The following is a 21,941-nucleotide window of genomic DNA, read 5'->3' on the forward strand; positions in this document are numbered from 1 at the left end:
AAACAAAAACATCCTTCAGTAGTCTAGTAATAAAAATTGTTCTATATTTAGTCAGACATATTTTCATAACTTTAAAGAATTTTCCTATTAGATTTACATTATTCATAGCCCCATCGAAGTTTCTATTTACTTCACAAAGTCAAACAATATTACTCTATATTGTTTGAGTAAGAATTGCTTGGAAAAGTAAACATTGCTATATTGCTATGTAGGTGACCTTCCATCAATGCCATTTTATTACTAAATTAAATAAAACCTATAAAAGCTAGGTACTTTTCATGTTAATGTTCTTTCCATGGATCTATAAAGATTATAATCTAGATTAGCAATGTTTTACATAAATATTACATCATTTTTTAATTTTTAAAGCAGTTATCATGGTAATCAGAAGGATATCTTGATAAACAATTACATTGTATTTGTAAACATTAGAATGGCTTATCAAATAAGTCATGCTTATGTGCATACCACTAGGTATTTTGGGATGCAAGCACTCGTAGCAATCACTGTTTGGCACACTTTTTCAAACAAAAATATACCGACTTCAGAAAAAATTTCGTTATCACCAAACAGGTCAGTGATAACTTGCCATTCCATTCCCCAGTGGAAAGTGAGTAGGTGTAAAAATCAATACCAATTCGTTTATTATCTCAAATAAGCACGAATGTAATCTATTTCATATGTGTGTATATGTCATGGATAGCCTGGGCTGCTCGTAAATGTCAACATATGAATACCTACTAACTTTCCCTATCGCTGGCATACAAATTCCACGTTCGTCGGAAATCACACGATCGTATAGATCAAAACATTGACGTCGAGAACAGTACATAACGGTACGTTTCAAACACTATCCTTTCACGCATGTTAACATATGGCCGTGGTAACACAATCGTATTGATTACTCCAATTACTGCACTCGCGCTCACATTTAAGACCTCTGAAAGTAACCTTGAATTACCCAAATTAAATCGTGACGAAACCCTCGTACGTAGCGAGATCTCGATTGATTTTTCTGTGCCACAATTTTTGCTCAGTTCGCGATGGCAAATATAAAATTTTAATATTTCTTCACATTTTTACACTACATTATCTTATTTCAACACTCACCTTGCGTAACAAGGCAGATATCAGGTCACTGCACCCAAGGGTTTCCATATTTTATGCCACACAAATTCACACACGATATCATTTTCGTCAAAATGCACAAACAAAAAAAACCAACGTGACGAGAGGAAGCGCATCGTTCAAGCTTCAAATTTATACTGACAGCCATGCTGCTGATGAGTCCGACTTTATTGTGGACTTGTGCGCTGATTGGTCGAAAATACGCCGATAAAAAAAACTAATTGCGTAGTTCAACCAATCGACAGCAAGAATTTCAAAAATTCTTGAATGTCTGCCAAAAAGCGAGCGATAAACAGTACTGCACGGGTTATTTTTTATAATTATTATTTATTAATCTTATCACTATTCGACGTGGAAATCTGAAGGTGATGTTTACTTCACCGGAAAACTATGAATCTTATCACACCTCTTCAATGCAGTCCTCTAAAAAGAATAAAAAATGGTCAAAGTTTTTGTTTTGACAGATTTTTTTGCCGATCGACTTTATAAAAAGGAGCTTAATATTTTTTATACGAAGAGACTTGAGGTGACGAAGATGAACACGAAGTCTATCCTTTTTTGTCCGGAGCTTGCAAAATAAGTTAACAACTGTAATAGACAAGATTGTACTTTTTTAAAACAAGAGCACACCTAAAGAATTTCAACATGGGATTTGAAAAACTTTAATAATTAAATAAAAAATACAAAAAAATAATAATTTCATTACTTAAAATCCGATGCTACGACACGAACTAAACGCGATTTCTGTTGTCATGCCATTCTGTCACTGTCAGTGTCACGCATCACAGCTGCTGCTTGCCTTGCTTGCTGTGCTGTTTTCTAAACATTTTAGGTTACAGAAAGCGTGTGAACTGTGAATCCAAACAGTAACTATAAAAATGGCAAAGAAGAAAAATAAAGAGGGCAAAAAGAAAATAAACCTAGTATTCGACGAAGCCAAGAGAAAGTAATATATGTGGAACAATATTTTTTTAACTTGCCTGTGTATATCTTTTTGAGTTAGCTTGTAAACATAATATTTTCTCTTATTTTCAGGGATTTCTTGTGTGGGTTCCGTAAAAGAAAGTTAGAACGAAAGAAAAAAGCACAAGAAGAATTGAAGCAGCTTTTAAAAGAGGAAAGAAAGAGGATAAAACAGGAGGTAGGTGAAAATACTCATAATTTGTTTTGTTTTTGTCATTTGAATTTTTATTCAATATTATAAAAAGGAGAGGCTCATATAGCTTTAAAAAATATCAATATCAGAATATATATACTTGCAGTTACTAGAACACAACATTATTTTCAGAATAAGGAGTCATACAAAAAACTGGTGGTGTCTAGCAGACCCATACCAGACATAGAGCAACTGCTTCAGGATGAATATGAAGACGAGGATGTTAACGTCAAAATTGTTGAACTGTCCGCTGATACTTTACAGAAGAAAGATTTAGTCATTGGTGAAAATAAGCCTAAAGAGAAAATTAATAAAGTACAAGATAAAACTAAAAATAAAGGTAATCAGAAGCCAGTAGCTATTTCTGGGATGGGATCAGATGAAGAAAATGAAGAGGAGGGTTCTGAACAAAACGAGAATGATGATGATGATGGAAATTTAAAAACTAAGAAGGAAATAAAAAATATGTTAAAGAAACAAGCCACTAAGAAAATACAGAAGAGCAAAGTATTCCAAATGAAAAGTAAACTGGACAGAGTACAAAATAAAAAGAAATCAATGCAGAAGAAAGGCCACATGAAAGGCAAATCTGAGCCAAAGAAAGAACGAGGGAAAAAGCCTAAACCAGACCTAAGGAAAGATAAATCTAAGAAAAAAAGTGGTAGAAGAAAACATTAATATTAGTTTCTATTTTTATTTCAAATCAAAAATAACATTAATGAGGTATTTCACATGATTTCCTTACAGAAAAATAACAAATTATCAAAATGGTATTCTCAAAAATTGTTCCTAATTTTAGCTGCATCCACTTGTTACAATAACAAAAGTTGTACAAACAAAAATACTTATAGATAATAAGAAACGTGCATTTTGCAAACTTAATAAAAATATATCACTTATTAGTTGTTATTGTTTTCTTCTGTACAACACTAGTATTATCATTTTCTGTGACAGGTTCAGATCAATTGGTTTCTTTAACTCTTGGCGATTTTCGTGTTGACTTTTTAGGCTTTGTATTACTATCTGTACTGTTCACACTCTGTGTTACTTCTATGTTATCTACTTTCTTTTTGTCACCTCTTTTGATGTTGTTTGAATTTTGTTGACTCTCATTCTCTCCATCAACATTCTGTGCATCAGCAGCCTTTGCTTTTTTGTTTGGTGTTACTTTCTTTATGTTTGCAGTTTTAACAGTTAACTTATCTTCATCTTCTAAATTATCTTGTGGCTTTGTTACTTTTGTGTTAGATTTCTTTGTAGGTGTGACCTTTTTCTTTGGTCCTGGTGCAGTGTCTACAGCCAGCTTAACAGGTTTCGTCGCAAAATCATCCATATCTTCTTCAATCCCTACTGCCTCATCTTTGATTTCTTTTTTCTTAGGTGATACTTTTCTTTTGCGAGGTGATTTGTTCTCATTTTCAAGTTTAACAGAAAGTTTATCTTTATTTGTTTCCGAAATTAGTTTGTTGTCATCAATTAGTTCTTTTCTTGGTGCGACTTTCCTACTTTTCGGAGGCTTCACTTCATTCTCTTCATCAGATTTTTCACTTTGATCTTCTTTTTTTGCACTTTTCAGTGGAGTTTTCTTAGGAGACTTTCTGCCTTTGCCACTAGATGGGCAGATGTCTCTATTCAAGCATTCATGGCACATTGGTCCTATTGGTAGGCAAAGAGTTTGACCAAAACCTACCAGAAGATGATTGACTTCACTCCAGAGCTCAAAAGGCAGCCATGTTTGCAATGCTTTTCTTGTGTCCTCTGGAGTATTTGTTGGTTTCTTCACCCAGCCTATTCTGTTGCTTATTCTATGAACATGAGTGTCTACCCCTGTAGAAACATTTCAATAGTTTATTCAACAAAAATTACTTCATGTTAAATTGAATAGTTTGTTTTAAGGTACTTCAAAGAACTTACCTATGCCAGTGACTTTATCCCAGGCTACCAGCATGCAGATATGTGCCATTTTAGGTCCTACTCCAGTGAGCTTGCACAGTTTCTCTACTGAATCAGGAATATCTCCATTATACTGTTCCTTCAGTGTTTGTGTAGTTTTCTTTATGTACTTCACTTTAGTCTGAAATAAAGAATATAATTTTACAACATAGGTACACATAGTATATTGATAACTTGATATTATTGAGCCTTACCTTCCAAAACCCCACTGGGTATATCAACTTGCCCAGTTCATCATCACTCATAGCCAAAACATTGTCTATTGTTAACCCTTTAGCTCTCAGGCGCTCCATGGCTGCAAATGTTACTTGATCCTTTGTCTGACTGGATAGCATCAGAGATATCAAACATTGATATCTGTAGACCTGAAAATGTGCAAAAATATCTTAAATCATGTACAGTCAATTTACAAAATAATCAAAAAGGATACAAGACATAATGATTTTAAGCTTTAGGGCTATTATTTATTAACCTTGATTCACAAGGAATAATTAGATATAAAAAGAGGATCAATATTTAAATACCACAGTTAAACATACTTATAAAAAAAATATTATCTTTAACATGAAATGTAATGAACTGAACTGAAAGAATTTTCACAACTTACTTCAGGTGCAGCTTTCGCATCCCCACTCAAATGACAGCCCATTGTATCCACTGGTGCATCATTGTTTGATCTCATATTCCTCAAGTTTATAAGGAACTCCTTCCAATTTGGTGGCTCCCATAGTCCTTTTGTATCAGGCTAAAAAAGTTATTATTATTATTTGAATATTAAGAACCTCCTCTTAGTAAATTATTAATGCTTGGAAAGTAAAATTCAGTATGTGATTGAAATAAATATTTAAAAAATATTATCAAAGAGCTATATTTGTATAAATATGATATGGAAAACTATGGATGGTCTTTATTCAGCAGTGGGTTTCCTATGAATGAAATAATGATTTAAATAAATAAAGATAAATGTGTATTATAAAAGCAGTGTTACCTCTTCTTTGACCGGAGAATCTTTTTCGAATTCAATTTTAACGTGCGGTTTCTTTTCGAATTTGAACTGACTTAAATCAAATTTACTGGACATCGGCTGGTCTTCTGACGATTCTGGTGGCTCTACTTTGATTTCTATTTCCTCAGATTTAATATTTTCATTCAACTCTTCTTCGTTATCGGCATTAATCCCCGCGCTCGCATTGTTTCCAACTTTTCTCTTTAGACTTAAACTTGTAGCAACTTTTGTTTTGCCGCGCGGCATTTTAAGTACAGAAGTTAGTAATTTAAAAATCTTCAAAATTGTTGAGAGCTTTTACTATTAAATTAACTAGAAAAGTAAGAATTAAGTAAGAAAATACTGTTTGTTTTGCGTTTTGACCAGGGGTGACAATCTTAATAGTGGCAAACGAGAAAACGTATCATTATAGGTCTGCAAAATGAAGTGAGACAGTAAATACATTGAGGTCCTTACATGGAAGTGTCATTTTAATTTGGTAGTATTATAATGTAAGATATTAAAGAAACTGAAATATAGATGGCGTTATTTGTAATGACGATGATGCGCGATTGCGTAGTAGTTATGCTTAGGTGTGTAAGAGGGCGCTATCACATCTTTTATTGGTTCTACTCTTACCCTATCTTTTTTTTCAGCTAAAATAAAAAAATAAATAATAAAAATTTTGAGTTGCATATTGAAGCAATTACTAAAATTTAATGTTTATTATCAATTAGCCAGAAATAAAATAAAATTCAAGAATTTATTTTCTACTGGCAACATTAAATCCATTTTCTACATGCAACATTATGCAAAAATTGTCAATCAAACAAATTTGGCTGCCGGTTTGCGCTGAAGTGCTTTTCGGTGTCTTGTTTGTTTTTCCAGATTTTTATCCCTATTAGTGCTTTATCCACCTAAGTCCGTTAAGTTGAGCCTCTGCTCCTTCGGCCGTGTCGATTTTGTGCTTGAGGTGATCGAAATCTTGTGAATTTTGTGCTTGAGATAGGACTCGTTGACCCGTTTTGTGATAATTAATATTTATCATGTCTAATAGAAAGTGTTGTGTTCCCGGATGTACAAATGGCTTAGGTAAGCATTTATCAACATCCTTAAAACAAATAGTCGTCATTTTGTCACGACTCCACTGAATTCTAACTTGTTACCCTTTTTTCAGACACTACGGGTATTTACATAAATTCCCTAATCCAGATAAGGATAGGCAGCTATTTAATACATGGGTCTTTCATATTGGTGGTGACATTTTGCAACTTGAAAATAACCATATTTTCAAATACCGCCGCGTCTGTAATGATCATTTCGAACCAAAATATTGGTGCCGGAATAACCGACTTGCCAAAGGAGCTGTACCTACAAAAAACATGCCAGGTTAGTTTTAGTAAAATACCCAAATTAAGGTACCTGTTTACCTTAAAGAGTACCTAAGTCTCAAATTTCTAGAGTTGATGTTAGAAAGAAATAAACAGTCATGTTATTTGAGTTTAAAGTAAACTTTCCAAATCACAAAATGAAAAGCTGCAGTAAGTCTAAAACATCTGAATAGAGATTTCTTTGGAGCCACAATTTCTGTATGTACGCAGTATGTCATACAAGAGTTTCTATATTACATTTCAAAATTTACTATATTTATAATTCATATTATTTTATCGTTGTTTACAGGATTATCTTGCTCGAAATTCAGCATTGAAAAAGAGCACTAAGACCTCTTCAGATTTCAGGACCGTCTACATCAAAAGGTATATTTTATCATATACATATAAACAAGCAATTCATTTTATACATACATACATACATTTACATTACGTATGTACTAGCTTCCACTTGCGGCTTCGTCCGCATGGTGTATTGATAAAAGTGGCCTATGTCTTAATCCAGGGTATCACCTATCTACATACCAAATTTCAACCAAATCGGTCCAGCCATTTTTGAGTGAAGTTATTTCAAAGATCATTTATTCCTACAAATTAGGCTGAAATTGAGTAACTTGAATGTCACATTTACCAAAAATCCTTTGCTATTTTTAATTTGTTGTAATACTTAAATAGCACTGCATTACACAATTTTGGTACCCTCTTGACTGAATGAATAGGTAATGAATCATAGATCAAATGTTCCAAACATAATATGTGGTATCCATAACGTCTAGTTTTCAAGGTACATGTCAATTATGATTTCTACTACTCTCACTTAGGCATACAAAACCATTACCATGTCTGAAATAATTTACTTTTGTATTACTTTGTTTTGTTTAATACTTGTTTCTTTTCAATAATGTCAACATATTTGTGCATAATATGCGGCACCCATGCGGACAGCATATAGTGTAATTGATAGATAGACACTAGCAATAAATGATGTAATAATAACATATACTAATCACTGAATATTATTATTTACAGAACCTGCGCATCTACATATACACTCACAAGGTTCAATTGAAGATGTACAAATGAAAGAGAATCTTGGTGAGTGATCCTACATACAAGCATTTAATCAGCAATTATTTTACACATATTCTGTCCTGGAACTCCTTCATGCGCCGGATAAAATGTAGCCTCTCTCGATAAATGTGCTAATTTACCTTAAAATCATCTTAAATTGAATTATTTTTGTTGTTCCTGAGTTATAATTTTGCAAACAATTAAAGTAAACTAGCCTCTCTATAAACCTATCCCTTAAGACAAGAGTGATTGATGAAATACAGTTTGTTAAATTACATTTATATGTCATATGCATAAGTCCTAAAATGTTAACATCCTTATCACTACATAGTATAAAACAAAGTCGCTTTTTCTGTCATGTGTCATGTTGTATGTCCCTATGAACGCTCAAATCTTTAAAACTACGCAACGGATTTTGATGCGGTTTTGTAATAGGTAGAGTGATTCAAGAGGAAGGTTTTATGTATAATAACATACATTAAATACTGGGAAATACTGTTATCCCGTGCGAAGCCGGGGCAGGTCGCTAGTTGATATTATAAACTATATAAAAGAAAAAGTAACTTTGTCTAGTAGTGGGCTGGCTTTAATTAATTCAATATGATTCAAATAATGGTTACTCAATATGAACTGCTACATTCATGATGATGGTAATGATCATCAGCTTAATTGGTTTGTATATAATAGGCACACATTTCTTACCAAATATGTTAATGACCTTTCAGATCCTGTCACTTCAGAATCTCAGTCTGTACACAGTGATAGACAGCCTCATAGTGAAGAAGAAAATGTTGAGGTGGTGAAAGATCTTGGTAAGCAACACAATTGTAATCAAACTTAATAACTTCAAAGCTGAGTTTGCTTGTTACACTCACTATCATGGTTTATTAACTAGGTACTGATTTATAGATTTAATACATATTTCAATCATGGGATACTTTCACACACAACTAGCTTTGATGCTATCTCACTCATATGTACTCTTAAATTCTGCAATTTTTATTCATATGATTCTTATTATTTTTTCAGTGCATCGCAAAGTTAAATGTGTTAGTAAGAAGGCGGTAAAACAGGTTGCTGTTACGAAAACTGAGCGTGCTCTGTATCAGAAAATGCTGCAAGTTGGTGTGAAACTCAGCAAATGCCGTAGCAAGGTTAAAAAGCAGGCAATCAAGATCAAGGCCCTGCAAAATATTACTACAAACCCTCAATTTTAGAAACTCTAGACAAAATGTCTAGCACATCAAAAATTTTAACTTTGCTGCAGTTCAGGGAGCACAAAAGGAAAAAAAGGCCGGCGTTTCACATTAGAGGAAAAATTGTAGCTTTGACTATCCTCAAGCAAAGCCCAAAAGGATACAGATTCCTGAGGAAAATCTTTATCCTGCCATCACGCCAAATTTTAATAAAATTAATTAATATGGCAGATATAAATGCTGGTATCAATAAAAATTTGATGGCACAAATAAAAAGCCACACTTAAAATGAAACCAGAGCACAAATTATGTGTGGTTCTTTTGACGAAATGTCACTAAAACCGAATGTGGCATACAATGAAAGGAAGGACAGAGTGAGTGGGTTTGTAACCAATGGGCAAGAGACACTGCCTGAGTATGCAGATCATGCGCAGGTATTTATGATAAGAGGACTTATAAAAAATTATAAGCAACCCGTTGCATACACATTTTCTCAGTCTGCCACAAAGGGACCAGAACTGGCAAAACAATTAAAGGCTGTCATCACAGAACTACAAAATGCTGGTCTTAATGTGGTAGCAACAGTGTGCGACCAAGGAACAAATAATGTTAACTGCATTAAATTCTTGTTACAAGAAACAAGAGGTATTCTGTTAAGAAAATCAGAAGAACCTGAGGGAAATATTATTTTAATAAATAAACAGGAAATCATTCCCTTGTATGACCCACCTCACTTAATGAAATGTATAAGAAATAATTTAATAACGAAAAATCTACTATATAAAAGACAACAAAATGCTAATGGCAAAGTGGGAACACATAACTGCACTGCACCAAGAAAACCCAGGCTACAAAGGCATAAGACTGGTGCCAAAATTAACAGACTCCCACTGCATTCCCAGTAAAATTCCACGGATGAAAGTTAAATTTGCTACGCAACTATTCAGCCAAACTGTAGCATCAAATATGGGCTACCTAGCAGGTAAATAAACTTTATTACATAATGTTTTCACATTGCATTATTTTATCGATACTTATATATTATAAAGCTGAAGATTTTTTTGTTTGTATGTTTTCTTAACCATGCTAATCTGAAGAACCAATCCAATCACCAAGGTCGATCAGGTCTAATTTGAAATAATCTTTCACCGTTAGATAGCTCATTTATTGAGGAAGACTAAAAGTGACTTTTAATCTGGGTGCGCGAAGTAGCTTTCACGGGATGCGGTAGAACCGCGGGCGGAAGATTGTATAGTAAAAGTTTTCACAAATTAAAACTGCTCCCAGTTCAGATTTAATAATAACAAGTTTCTTATTGATGACTAGATGCCATAGTAGCCAGTGTATCTGCCTGCCACAGGAGGTCGCGGGTTCGATTCCCGCATAAGTCAAACATTTATGTGTGTGGGTGTTTCTACATATGTACACTATGTTATGTTATTTATAAAATATTTATATTTATATAAGTTCATTTATTGGTTGTCTGCTGTACCCAAATTACAAGCAAGCAATGCTTTGTTTGGGACTAGATTGCGTTGTAAGAACGTGTGAGGAATATTTATTAATATTTTTTCTTATTTTTGCAGAAAAGGAATAATCTCTCAAGATGCGCAAAATACAGCGGACGTCATCTTGTTTTTTGACAAACTTTTTGACTCCATTAACGGAAGCTTCGGGAAAAGGAAGCACAGTAAACCACTGCTGGGACCTGCGACGCCGAACTCAATACATCACAAAACATGGATGGAGGCAAAAATATTTTTAAAAAATATGAAATTTGTGAATGTAAAAACCTCGAATGTGGAGTATGTTCCCACCTTAAGTAACTGGGTATGGACACTAGAAGGAATAGAACTGCTTTTAAAAAATTGCTGCGAAGTACGGAGTGACATCGGTTTGGTTGCGGCATCTGAATCAGGATCCAATAGAAAATTTTTGGATCGATAAGGAGTCAAGGATGCCGCAACGTAAACCCTACTCCAGATGGATTTGAAGCAGCATTTAGCAGCCTTTTAATAAACAGCCTATCTAGTGTCCATGCCCCAGGGACAAATTGTGAGGCAGATAATTGCCACGCTTTGCATGAAGTTCTCATCACAAGCGGGGCCTGCAAAGAACAAATAAATTGTGAGCTCTCTGAGATTCCGGACATTGAATTTACAGCCCTTGAAGACAAAAGCGACCCCGTATAATTGGGGGCTACAATATGTTAGCGGTTATTTTATTAAAACCGCTAAGAAGAAAGTCTTCAAGGGTTGTAGTGAATGTAAAAAATTTAATGTCCGATCAGGAACACGATTATTTAAAATATAGAGAGTATGCTAATAAAAATGGCTTTGCAGTCCCAGCGACTCTCTCTTAAATTGTGTTTCGAATCTGCAGGATATAAATTACACAATAATTAAAAATGTTTGGAAAAAAATATTTAAAAGATTTCATCAAAACATTAATATTTATACATTTGAAATTCGATTTCATAAAATGTGAAATTCATAAAGAAAAATTAATAGACTTTTTAATCAATATATCCTGCAGATTCTTTATTTACAATTACTGTAAAGATATTAATAAAATATTAATAAATAGGAGAGAGTGTGATGATGATACGGATTCCTATAAGCTAAAAGCGAAAAAATTATACATGAAATGTTTTAAAAGAAAAAAATAAATTATATTAAAGGTTATCAGTGTTTTATTTATTGAAAAACATCTTATAAATATTAAACAAAAAGAAACAAAAATCTACCTAGACCCAGTAACCACTGCTTTATGTAGCTATATGTATATATATTGACAAATAGTTTCTTAAACCTGCGTTCAGAAGGCGCCACTTGTCTTACTTAGTTTGGTAGTCGAGTTGGACCTCTATTTCATAATATAAAAAGTACTCTGTGGTTTTGACCTTGACACAAATTCAACTGACGTATTTTTGACATAACTTTTATCAAAATCTGCCTCAATAGTGAAAACTGGAATCCAAACTGCAAACCATGTACTATAAATGTGGCACACAATACAATCTTATCAAACGGTTTGATGGCTACTTCAATATCCGAATACAGTGTTTTTTGTGGCTAGTGGTTTTTAGATCCTTTAGCCAAATAAACATTCCGACGATGTTTTTTGTTCACAAATATTTCGGCAAAATCCTTGGCCTCGCGATCACTCTCCATAAGATAGGATTCTCTATGATGGATGATTGTCAAAGAATGTGTCAATGTCAATTTGTAATAAATAATTTGAGGTGTCATTTTGTGTGAGAAATTGTGAATTTAATTTAAAATTATAATATTAATTAAGTAGTTTAGATATATTTTATAATATATCATAATGGCTGAACTACTTCTAGATCCTAATATAAGGTTATGGGTGTTTCTTCCCATTGTAATCATCACCTTCCTGGTCGGTATTGTGAGGCACTATGTTTCAATCATTTTGTCCTCCCAGAAGAAGATTGAGCTTCTCCAGGTTCAAGACAGGTAAACAAGCATAGCATTTATCTAACACCGCATTATTTCAAAAGTTATTTAAGTTTACAACCATATAAATAACCTCGAAATCTCTTGATACAAGTTGGTACAGTTTTTCTCCTACGGTATATGTATGGTTAATTTACAGTCAAGTGATGATTCGCGCTCGTCTACTGCGCGAGAACGGCAAGTACCTGCCGCGGCAGTCGTTCGCGATGCGCCGCCACTGGTTCAACAATGAAGAGACTGGTTACTTTAAGGTGCAGAAGAGGGCTGCTGCTTCACAGGTAACATACATTTATTCAGGAAAGAAACAGCCACATTTTTAGTAACACGGAGTCAAGTATAAAAGACTTTAAAAAGGTTTACCTCATCACTTAAGAAATGGTAGAGGTTCTCTATTGGTCTTGAAATTTCTTATTTCATATCCACTTCAGAAGGCTTCTTGTCTAAAGATTCAATACATAACGTTCATAGTAAACGCTTGAAACTCAATACACTGTACAATATTTTATTGTTAACTAATAAACTCCACAAATATTTCAGAACCCCATGACAGATCCTGGCATGATGACAGACATGTTGAAGGGTAATGTGACCAACGTGCTGCCTATGATTGTCATCGGAGGCTGGATCAACTGGATGTTCAGTGGTTTCCTTACCAGTAAGTATTTTTTTTAGTCTGGCTAGATAACCTATTAGAATAGAATCGCTGAATTTTCTGTTTGGTGTTCTTGCAGATCTGTGACAACTGTTATAAAACTACTTATTTTATTCATAATTGGTACTCCACCATCTTTTAATAAAGTCAACTTATTGAAATATATTCCACCATCTTTTCATAGTTAACAGAAAAAGGACTTATAATTTACAAAATCGTTATGGTATTTACAATATACAGTCACGACTTTTTAACCAAACCCACAATTTTTAACAACCTAATAATTCTCCTTTACAGCCAAGGTGCCATTCCCGCTCACACTGCGCTTCAAGCCGATGTTGCAACGCGGCGTCGAGTTAGCGTACTTAGACGCGTCGTGGGTCTCCTCAGCCTCCTGGTACTTCCTCAACGTGTTCGGTTTACGCACCATCTACGCTTTGGTCTTGGGAGAGAATAATGGTAAGCATAAGCTCCTACTACTACTATCTATTGCTAACTCTTCCTTTGTCAACAAGATAAAAAGAGACAGCAATGGATTTAATGAAGCTTTAACTTTAATGGAGCTTTGTGCAACTGACGGTTAGAGTAGTAGAATGGTTTAAGTATGACTTGGGTGCCACTGGACCTTGGTTACCAGATCTGTATGTATATACTTATTTACATACAAACTGATTTAGGTGTTTTGGATATAATTTGATCTTAACAAAACATGTTTCTTTATACACTTTTTATCAGACAAAGCTGTACTGATAAGTTTCGAAGACTTCAAAACATTATAACTGTACTTTATGACATTCTTTTGTCTACAGCTGCTGATCAGTCAAAAATAATGCAAGAACAAATGTCTGGCGCCGCTATGGCGATGCCTCAAGACCCGAAAGCTGCATTCAAGGCAGAGTGGGAAGCTCTCGAAATCACTGAACATCGCTGGGCAATCGCGAATGCCGATATAGATGTCCTCAGCACTTTAGAAGAACATCAATCATAATTATTACCTCCTATGTTATGATTATCATATCTAGAATAATTTATAATCTGTAAGTTAAGGTGTTATAGCAAATGTGGTGTATGTGGTAATAAATGACTGTTTATTTATTGACCAACAATTTTGTTTTAATCAATTCTGTTTCCCATTTTGCCAGTATATTTGAAACCTGTAGCTTTGGATCTCTATTTCAGCACTGTTTGAGAACTAGAATCCCAAAGGCGAAAGGCCCTGAAAATATATGTATTGAAAACAAACATAGTTGCATTTTAAAAAAGATATTTATTCCAATGCAAAAGTCTAATGAGTATATATACAATATGACCTTTCCTGTACACACACATTAAATAACAATGAACTTATTGCTTTGCTTGCTGTTGCTGGCTTGTTTCAGGCACTAGTAACAATATTTGTTAGATTATTAGTCAATACGAAAACGAAATTATTAACCAGTCTGTAGGAACAAAAAGTCCAAATTGATTTTATTTGTTATCTCTACGAAATGTCCGCGAATCACAACTTTTGATTGATAAAATAAATAAATGTTATGCAGGAATCCGATACCGGAGAGCAATCAACTTAAATGAACAATTAAAAATTAAAATAAGCATATTCATTCTCATATTATCTTCTTGTTTAAAATGAGGACTAACTTATCACTGGGATATAATATACGTAACATGTATGCAGTATATACGATATTGGGAGCGCCATAACATCATGCCATTCTCAGGCGTAAAACCTATAAATGAACAAACAGGCTTCTATCACTAGAATTACACATAACTCTAGCTATTCTCGTACACAATATAGAATTAGATAGTCTTCAAATACGCTTGAACAGGATTAAGTGTTGCGCATTGGTGTATTAAAACGTTAAAATCACATTTGCTTATTTTAAAATGTATGATAAAAAGTCACGAACTCAGCATTCCATTTCCATGTAACATGCTGAGAAACCTGCCTATTACTGTAACTATGAAGCCATTCAATGAACGTGCCAATCTCTCAAAATTAGTTTTCATTTCGTTATAAAAGAGACAAAACAGTTGCTATCTCCACTAAGCTTACTTCCAGCGTGGCTTTCTCCTAACTACAGGGTAAGAAGACCATTACGCAACACTTAACACAGTCCAAACTTCAAGCAATGACGTCGGAAGATCGTCTCGTAACAACTGAGTTTGTGCTACTTCTTGATGAGTTGTACCACATCTTCGTCTTGCACGGTGTGACCGAGCCCGACCCGCTGCGGCGAGTATTTGGTGCTGGTACCCCATACTAGGGCGTACTTCAGTGCGGCAGCGAGAGTGCGGTGAATGGAGTGGCATACATGCTCTATTGTTACACCCTGCAACAGAATATTTAGTTGATTAGTAAAAAAATCTAGAGATAATGAAAGAGGTTGGAATGACTAGAAACAATACTCCTTGTAGTCCTTATGAGATGCAGGCAGATAAATAAGTTTGGAAGGAGAAAACATGCTGCCAAGATCCAAAATAAAATTAGGATGAGGGCAGAAGGATGTTCATGTATTGTTTGTAATTTTTTTGTGTCAGGATATAGTTGTTTCGTAAATATCAGGTGATAAAGAATATTACATGCATATATACATATTTACGCGCGAAATACATAACCCTTCTTGGCAGTTGGGTACATAGGTTGTTGATGGTATCAATGTAAGAAATAAATAATTTTGAACAAACCTTTCTCAAAATGAGCCCATCATCGAAATCTGGCGGCTGACCGGGCTTCTTGGTGTAAACCCTTATGAGGGAGAGGTACTCCCACAGCGTCTCCAGCAGGAAGTCTAAGTTCAGCTTCATGTTACAACTGAAATATTAAAATGCTTATATTTTATTTGATAGGTTGTCATTGTCAGCTAAACTATCGACCATCACTAGTGAAGATTGAGAAGACAATCAGGTCACAATTGCAACATAGTTTGGTAAAATAGACTTATAAATTTTTGCATTTCAATAATCAGCATACCATACTTTACGATGTCCTCAAAACTCGGGCCCTCAAAAACAACTAGTTACTGTACCAGTTCTAGCTAAAATTTTCGCTGGCAAGGAACAAATTAATTATATCAAGGGGTGGCGAAAGAGAGGGAGGTATTGGCTACATGCTCGTACTTATACTTTTTGCGAGAGTTGTACTATCATAATTATATTGTCGGGCTATTATCTCACCTGACGACAACAGAGTGTGGCTGCCTGGCTATCCTGTCGACCTCCTGTATGGAGATCTGGTCGATCTTGTTGTACACGTAGAGGCACGGCAGGTACACGCGGTTCGCCAGGATCACGTCGATCAAGTCATCGGCAGACGCGTCTTCGCGGAATAGCACCTGGAATGTGGCATTTGGTTTTTATATTATAATGGCGAAAGTTTGTGGAATTATCTACTTGGATTTTCTTGGAGAATCGATGGCAAACGAGTTTACATTTTGCAGGCATATTATTTAGCCACGATTTCGATTTTTAATTGTGTAAATGTGGTACAGGGTGCAATGGACAGCTAGCTCAGAAGATACCACATTGACTATAATGCATATTGGGATAATAAGTACAACACTTACTTAATTAAAAAACAACTATAATAAAATATGTATCTAAAATCTAAAATATCTATTATAAAACAACTATAATAAAATATCTCAACTATAATATATATAGGTCACAGTGGAAAAAACACTTAAAAAATTCTCACCTCAGCATTGAATATCTTGTACTCATGCAGAATCATTTGCACCATTTTTTCATCAACCTTAGTCAGCTGGCAAGTTGAGTTGAAAGAGAGACCACCACCTTTCTTCACCTGGAAACAGGAAAAAAATGTTTCATAATAATGTTTTTAATCTTAGCTTTCAACCTTTTTATAAATATGTTAATTATTGTGACTCCACTCTATTTGAATAGGCATTTAACTCAAGGTAATCTTAAAAGGGCTTTCTACAGGCATAGGTATGGTAGACTGCACATCAGTGGTAGGTAACTGTCATGCATCTTCACTCAATAGCAATAAGTACGATTTTCCTATAAAACTGTTACCACTGACCTGAAGTTGACTGTACTATTTTCTTTTTTGGATTTTAAGTTGACTTTTATCATGAAATGTTTAATACTCAAATGGCCTATATGTAGTTGCCCATATCTGTTCATGCAATATTCTTTGAGCTAAAAAGTTTATTCTTACCCTGCTTAGCAAGTATAACTTACTTTAAAATAAATATTAGGCTTAGGTTTGTTGAGCCTGATGCCCACACTCTCCAACTCTTTCTCCAGCAGCTGTCGGTGCACGTAAGGCTTCGTAGCGTCCAGCATCATTAGCACCAAGTCTGCTGTCCTCGCTACAGCTATAACCTGTAGGCAATTTTGGTAATATTTAATTATATTGATAGAATTTTATCCCAATCTAGATATCTGAGTAAATGGTAATGCCAGTAATGTAGATACCATGAACTTTTTGTCAAAATTACCTCAAATAATTTACATGCAGATTTTAATGTACATCGATATATTATATATCTTTGGATTCTGAACCATGAAACATAATGAGTCTCCCAAGCATGTAAATACATGTTTAATTAGATAAACAGGGTGTAATGTATGTTTCAGCATTTTTCTTTACTCTATGGTGTTCCACTGCTGGGCAAAGGCCTAATCCTTTTCTATTGGAAGATGCTTTAAAAATCAATTTAAAGAATTGAGTGATTAAAAATTACCTGTCTTCCTCTACCCTTGCCCTGGGCAGCACCTTCAATGATACCAGGGAGATCAAGCAGCTGTATATTAGCTCCGCGGTACTCAATCACACCGGGGATGCATGTGAGCGTCGTGAACTCATAGCTAGCTGCCTCCGAGTGAGTGTGGGTCAGTGTTGATAGTAGAGTAGACTGAAATAGAAGAATAATTTTAAGCTCCTGTATTCATATTTTACTTGTCTTTTGATTATATTTATAGTTGTTGGGGTCATGGCAAACAGAACAGCTTTAATTATGTGTTCTTTTCCTATATTATGATGATCTCCCAGACAGTTCTAATTATTACCCTAATGCATTCAGACGTATGAATATTTGGTGGGAACATTACATGCTATAAAGTGAAATAAAATGGTCTAAACAAAATACCAAAGAATTCAAAAACAATGGAAAAACCGGAATTCTTTGGTATTTATAGTTTACATTAAAACAATGAATAATAAATCTGTGTTCCTTACCTTACCCACTGAGGGGAATCCAATAAGAGCTACTCGAGCATCACCAGATTTGAGCACATCAAAACCTTCACCCTTGTCACCTCCTTTCTTAGACGGCTCCAACAGTTGGGATCTGTATTTAGCTAGCTTCGCCTTCAGTAAACCCAAGTGATATTCAGTAGCTGTGGAATAAAACGTGTTTTACTTATTTGATAAGCAAAATAATTATCATATTTAAAGAGCAGGTGCAAGCAAAAATTCTGTAGTTTTAAAATTGGGGTTTTTAGAATCTCTGTATGTAAAATCGCGACTTACACGATCATATACACAGATTTTGAGTGTTATTGGGTAAAAGGAAAACAAGTTATATCAAAACAAAACTAAGAAAGATGTGATATTAGATAAATTAATTAATACTATAACAAAAAACTCGAATTTAACAAATGAATCAGTGTACATTACCTTTATTCTTCTGTGTTCTTGCTATTTCCTTCTCGATTTCAGATATTTTCTCTAGAATACCCATGTTCCTAAAATTACTATTGACGACAACAAAAGTGTACCACGTAACCAATGAATAACGTATATTTAGCTAAGCAATAACAGCAAATATCTATAGGTGATTAAACATTTCGCATTATTTCGCTATAAGTAATGAGATAAACTCTGTAATTATTAAAGTTTTGTTAAATTTTTAAAAGGCCACAATGAATAGGTTAGGTTAGTCGCGTTCCAGCGACAATTAAAATTCAGAAACGTCAGTCTTGAAATCATAGACTAATCTTTATTTTTTTAGAGTGCAATACAAATGAGTTCCATTTACATTATTTTGTAGACGGTGCGTTTATTTATTATCAGTTAATGTTAGAGGTAGACCGTCGGGTAAGCCTTTATCCAACCAGTGGCGATGCCCAATAGGGACCGTTTCCCATGCAATATTTTTCAAAAGCAGCCATCAATGGACTTTTAACATCTATAAAAGATTATTCAAGCTGCTTCGTACACCGCATACACGGCAATGGATACTTTGTCAGTAGTGGTTCATATATGACAAGATGCTCGCCTGGCCTATCTACGAGTTGCATTCTAAACCATCTCGATTAGATGTTTATCTTACCGTTTCACTTTGTGTCGTAAGGGTTTTCAATAATATTTCAATTTCGTCAATTAAAAGTATTCTAAAATGATATATAACTTCATTCTACAATGGTTATTTATCAACGGGTAACTATATTTTCTGTAACACATATAAATAAAAATTACGATAATTTTCTAAACAAAGCTAGGGTGACAAAAAATTAGAAGATATGGTTAAATCTTTTACCTTTTATATGCTTCCTAAGCTTTATTTTTTAAATATGATTTGAAATTAAACTTTTTCCATATTGTAGGGTACCTTGCTATTTTAAAAAGTAAAAATCACAATATTCCAGATTTATAAAGAGATGTACTTGTTCATTGAGTTCTACCGACTCTATCGAAGAGTTAAGTGTCGATTACGAAGACGACAGAAATTCAATGATTGCGGTCGCTGAGAAAGGCAAGTAGTATTTATATTAGAAGGTACCAACTATCATCTAGATTTTAGAAAATCTAGTACATTGAAGAAACACATGTTTATTCAAAACTTATTACAAAATTACCGAATGGAAAAGAAGACAATCGTATCTGGAGCATTTAGAAACCAAAACTAGATTATTACTATATAAATATTTCTTCACAATTACTGCATGAACACGAATAAATTAATATTTTGAAAACACTTGAAGCTTATCTTTTTATCGAGTGAGCTGCAGGTTTAATCATCTCACATGTCTTATTGTCAGAGTTGTCCCAAATCCACCTGACGGCCTCTAGTGTGAAGTTGTAGCGACGACTTCTCCTGAGTAGCATTCGGGGACGCAGGCTTTACGTGCCCTCTTAGGCATGGGTGTGTAATACCTCCAGCTTCCAGGCTAAGGGATGCTGATTCTGCCCGACCCAGGAATCGAATCCGAGACCTCATGCTCAGCAGTCGCACAATGCGACTACCAGACCAACGACGCAGACTTGATTCTTATTAGAAATATTTATTTCAGAACCTAAGGAAATATATGAAGAGTTTTACGACGAACTAGACAATAGAATGGAAGTTGAACAATCGATGAATATGATCTTCTTTGGACCTCCGAGTTCTTTTTTGAGACTTGACGCTGACTCTATTATACATCTATTAACACATACAAGGAAACATATGATACCCATTTCTAGAGCACTACTAGTGTGGGACATACTGACAGGTGAGCAGATTTGAAATTATGCAAACACATGAATAAGCTTTAATATACATTAAAACCAGTATAACATTCTGAAAAATTAACTCCTTGCAGCTTATAGGATTCAAAAAAATTTAGAATATACTCGTTTGGTACAATATCATTCCTTCGTTAATTCTTACTTCAATATGTTTCAGATGGAAAAACTGCCGCCTTCTTACAAGGTCGTGAGTTTTTAGCTTTTGGATCACTGTTAAATTTTATACCTGAGGAAGATTTGTATTACGTGAATTTTGGTGATCCATCTGTTCTCAGATATTTTGCTAATCACTATATCAAGTTACACCCACGGAAGGTTACTCTATCATGATAATAATTAAGTAATGAAACTATGATTATAATCGACATTAAAACAAGACGAATTTAACGATTTTATTTTTCTAGTTTGGTATCCTAGCAGCATCCTACAGGAGATATTATGGGGAAACGTGGTACGACAATAGTACATTTATCAACGAACTTGGCTATTTGTTATGCGGATTCCCAGCAACTGATTTACAAAATATATCACCTGCAACATTCAAAGAACTTAATCTAGATACTTTGAACAAATTGGGAAAATGTAACGCAAATCAAACCAGGGTAATTTATTAGTCGAACTATTTACCAACTTTACAGCTACCGATATTATCATCCAAGGTATTTTGATTGTTACAGACTTTATATTCAATAGCCACTAATCGCGCCGCTTATGGTGAACCATATAGATGGTCATCGCACGAGATTGGAAGACTGAGTGCACTATTTACATGTGAGCGTTTTCACAGCTTTTGTCATCGATATTGAGCTTTAGTCGCAATGCACATTTATATTTTATTGCAGGTATTCCAGAAAATGATATAAGTTCTATACAGTTAGAGGCTGTAACCGCTATAACTCCAGAAGTTATGCATGCGATGCATCAGGGAAAGCTCCAGTATTTTACTAAACAACAGATACTACGAATGAATTCTAAAACCCGGAGGATATATATTTTAAGGATGCAGTTGAGAAGTAGTTATGATATGAGCGAAATAGCTCGGCAGAATAACTCGCCCATATCGATGAAACCGTTTATCCTGTTATTTTTTTGGTCGCCCTTATCTAATGTAATGATGTATTACATTTACATTCAATAAATAAACGTGTAATGCCTCAAAAATGTATTATTATATTAATATCATCCATATAATTATATCTTTAGTTACAAATTATAAAATAGTTTTGTTGGTTAAAGCAGTAAGAAAGAAATGTCTTTACATTAAAATACCTTTGCCTACTATTTTTTTAAGGAGCTCAAGCCGCTCAAACGGTTACGGAAGTCAATCATATAATACCATACTGTGATACAGTTTTTAATAAATGGAATAATAATATTTTGGCCATCTGTATATTCTAATAAGATTTTTATAAATTATTGTCTAATTAAAATAACTTTCAAGTTTTAAATT

The 21,941-nt window shown here is 34.3% G+C and overlaps 6 protein-coding genes across 6 annotated transcripts in view; 3 read left to right on the top strand and 3 right to left on the bottom strand.

Moving 5' to 3' along the window:
• Positions 1–1,293, bottom strand: part of LOC110372022 (TATA-binding protein-associated factor 172) — a 48,938-nt gene extending 47,645 nt beyond the window's left edge. The window contains exon 1 of the mRNA XM_064037520.1: positions 1,111–1,293. The gene's annotated coding sequence lies outside the window, so the exon portion shown is untranslated. The remainder of the gene's footprint in view (positions 1–1,110) is intronic.
• A 606-nt stretch (positions 1,294–1,899) lies between these two features.
• LOC110372066 (nucleolar protein 12) lies at positions 1,900–3,186 on the top strand. The gene is made up of 3 exons (XM_021328585.3): positions 1,900–2,074; positions 2,164–2,269; positions 2,417–3,186. Exons 1-3 carry the CDS (start codon positions 2,007–2,009, stop codon positions 2,960–2,962), a joined length of 720 nt encoding a protein of 239 aa, XP_021184260.2. The 5' UTR covers positions 1,900–2,006; the 3' UTR covers positions 2,963–3,186.
• On the bottom strand, positions 2,966–5,489 carry LOC110372064 (endonuclease III-like protein 1). Its single transcript, XM_021328584.3, has 5 exons — positions 5,226–5,489; positions 4,845–4,982; positions 4,432–4,602; positions 4,199–4,358; positions 2,966–4,111 (listed from the first exon to the last, which is right to left on the bottom strand). The coding sequence occupies exons 1-5, from the start codon at positions 5,487–5,489 to the stop codon at positions 3,246–3,248; spliced, it is 1,599 nt and encodes a 532-aa protein (XP_021184259.3). The 3' UTR covers positions 2,966–3,245.
• A 6,602-nt stretch (positions 5,490–12,091) lies between these two features.
• On the top strand, positions 12,092–14,117 carry LOC110372087 (ER membrane protein complex subunit 3). The gene is made up of 5 exons (XM_021328618.3): positions 12,092–12,359; positions 12,499–12,637; positions 12,897–13,014; positions 13,309–13,470; positions 13,821–14,117. Exons 1-5 carry the CDS (start codon positions 12,211–12,213, stop codon positions 13,997–13,999), a joined length of 747 nt encoding a protein of 248 aa, XP_021184293.3. The 5' UTR covers positions 12,092–12,210; the 3' UTR covers positions 14,000–14,117.
• A 141-nt stretch (positions 14,118–14,258) lies between these two features.
• Positions 14,259–18,957, bottom strand: LOC110372053 (developmentally-regulated GTP-binding protein 2). Its single transcript, XM_049843793.2, has 8 exons — positions 18,659–18,957; positions 18,218–18,378; positions 17,724–17,894; positions 17,218–17,361; positions 16,709–16,816; positions 16,189–16,346; positions 15,700–15,826; positions 14,259–15,344 (listed from the first exon to the last, which is right to left on the bottom strand). Exons 1-8 carry the CDS (start codon positions 18,720–18,722, stop codon positions 15,183–15,185), a joined length of 1,095 nt encoding a protein of 364 aa, XP_049699750.1. The 5' UTR covers positions 18,723–18,957; the 3' UTR covers positions 14,259–15,182.
• Positions 18,958–20,249: 1,292 nt separating this feature from the next.
• LOC110372072 (uncharacterized) lies at positions 20,250–21,762 on the top strand (the record flags this gene model as incomplete). Its single annotated transcript, XM_064041343.1, has 5 exons — positions 20,250–20,475; positions 20,649–20,806; positions 20,896–21,093; positions 21,169–21,262; positions 21,334–21,762. Coding segments are annotated over 5 exons (972 nt in total), but the record flags the coding sequence as incomplete, so codon positions are not given.
• Positions 21,763–21,941: the final 179 nt, after the last annotated feature.

This window comes from Helicoverpa armigera, chromosome 2, assembly GCF_030705265.1.
Source record: "Helicoverpa armigera isolate CAAS_96S chromosome 2, ASM3070526v1, whole genome shotgun sequence".
Taxonomy (NCBI): domain Eukaryota; kingdom Metazoa; phylum Arthropoda; class Insecta; order Lepidoptera; family Noctuidae; genus Helicoverpa; species Helicoverpa armigera.

Excerpts from the sequence above, each read along its gene's own strand:
- LOC110372064 (XM_021328584.3), bottom strand. The coding sequence starts at position 5,489 with ATGCCGCGCGGCAAAACAAAAGTTGCTACAAGTTTAAGTCTAAAGAGA. Across the intron at positions 4,359-4,431 it reads ACCCAGTGGGGTTTTGGAAG|ACTAAAGTGAAGTACATAAA; the intron begins GTAAGGCTCAAT and ends TCTTTATTTCAG. Across the intron at positions 4,112-4,198 it reads GGATAAAGTCACTGGCATAG|GGGTAGACACTCATGTTCAT; the intron begins GTAAGTTCTTTG and ends ATGTTTCTACAG.
- LOC110372087 (XM_021328618.3), top strand. The coding sequence starts at position 12,211 with ATGGCTGAACTACTTCTAGATCCTAATATAAGGTTATGGGTGTTTCTT. Across the intron at positions 12,638-12,896 it reads AGAGGGCTGCTGCTTCACAG|AACCCCATGACAGATCCTGG; the intron begins GTAACATACATT and ends CAAATATTTCAG. Across the intron at positions 13,015-13,308 it reads GTTCAGTGGTTTCCTTACCA|CCAAGGTGCCATTCCCGCTC; the intron begins GTAAGTATTTTT and ends TCTCCTTTACAG.
- LOC110372066 (XM_021328585.3), top strand. The coding sequence starts at position 2,007 with ATGGCAAAGAAGAAAAATAAAGAGGGCAAAAAGAAAATAAACCTAGTA. Across the intron at positions 2,075-2,163 it reads TTCGACGAAGCCAAGAGAAA|GGATTTCTTGTGTGGGTTCC; the intron begins GTAATATATGTG and ends TCTTATTTTCAG. Across the intron at positions 2,270-2,416 it reads GAAAGAGGATAAAACAGGAG|AATAAGGAGTCATACAAAAA; the intron begins GTAGGTGAAAAT and ends CATTATTTTCAG.
- LOC110372053 (XM_049843793.2), bottom strand. The coding sequence starts at position 18,722 with ATGGGTATTCTAGAGAAAATATCTGAAATCGAGAAGGAAATAGCAAGA. Across the intron at positions 16,347-16,708 it reads ACAAGATATTCAATGCTGAG|GTGCTATTCCGCGAAGACGC; the intron begins GTGAGAATTTTT and ends GCCACATTCCAG. Across the intron at positions 15,827-16,188 it reads CCACACTCTGTTGTCGTCAG|TTGTAACATGAAGCTGAACT; the intron begins GTGAGATAATAG and ends TTAATATTTCAG.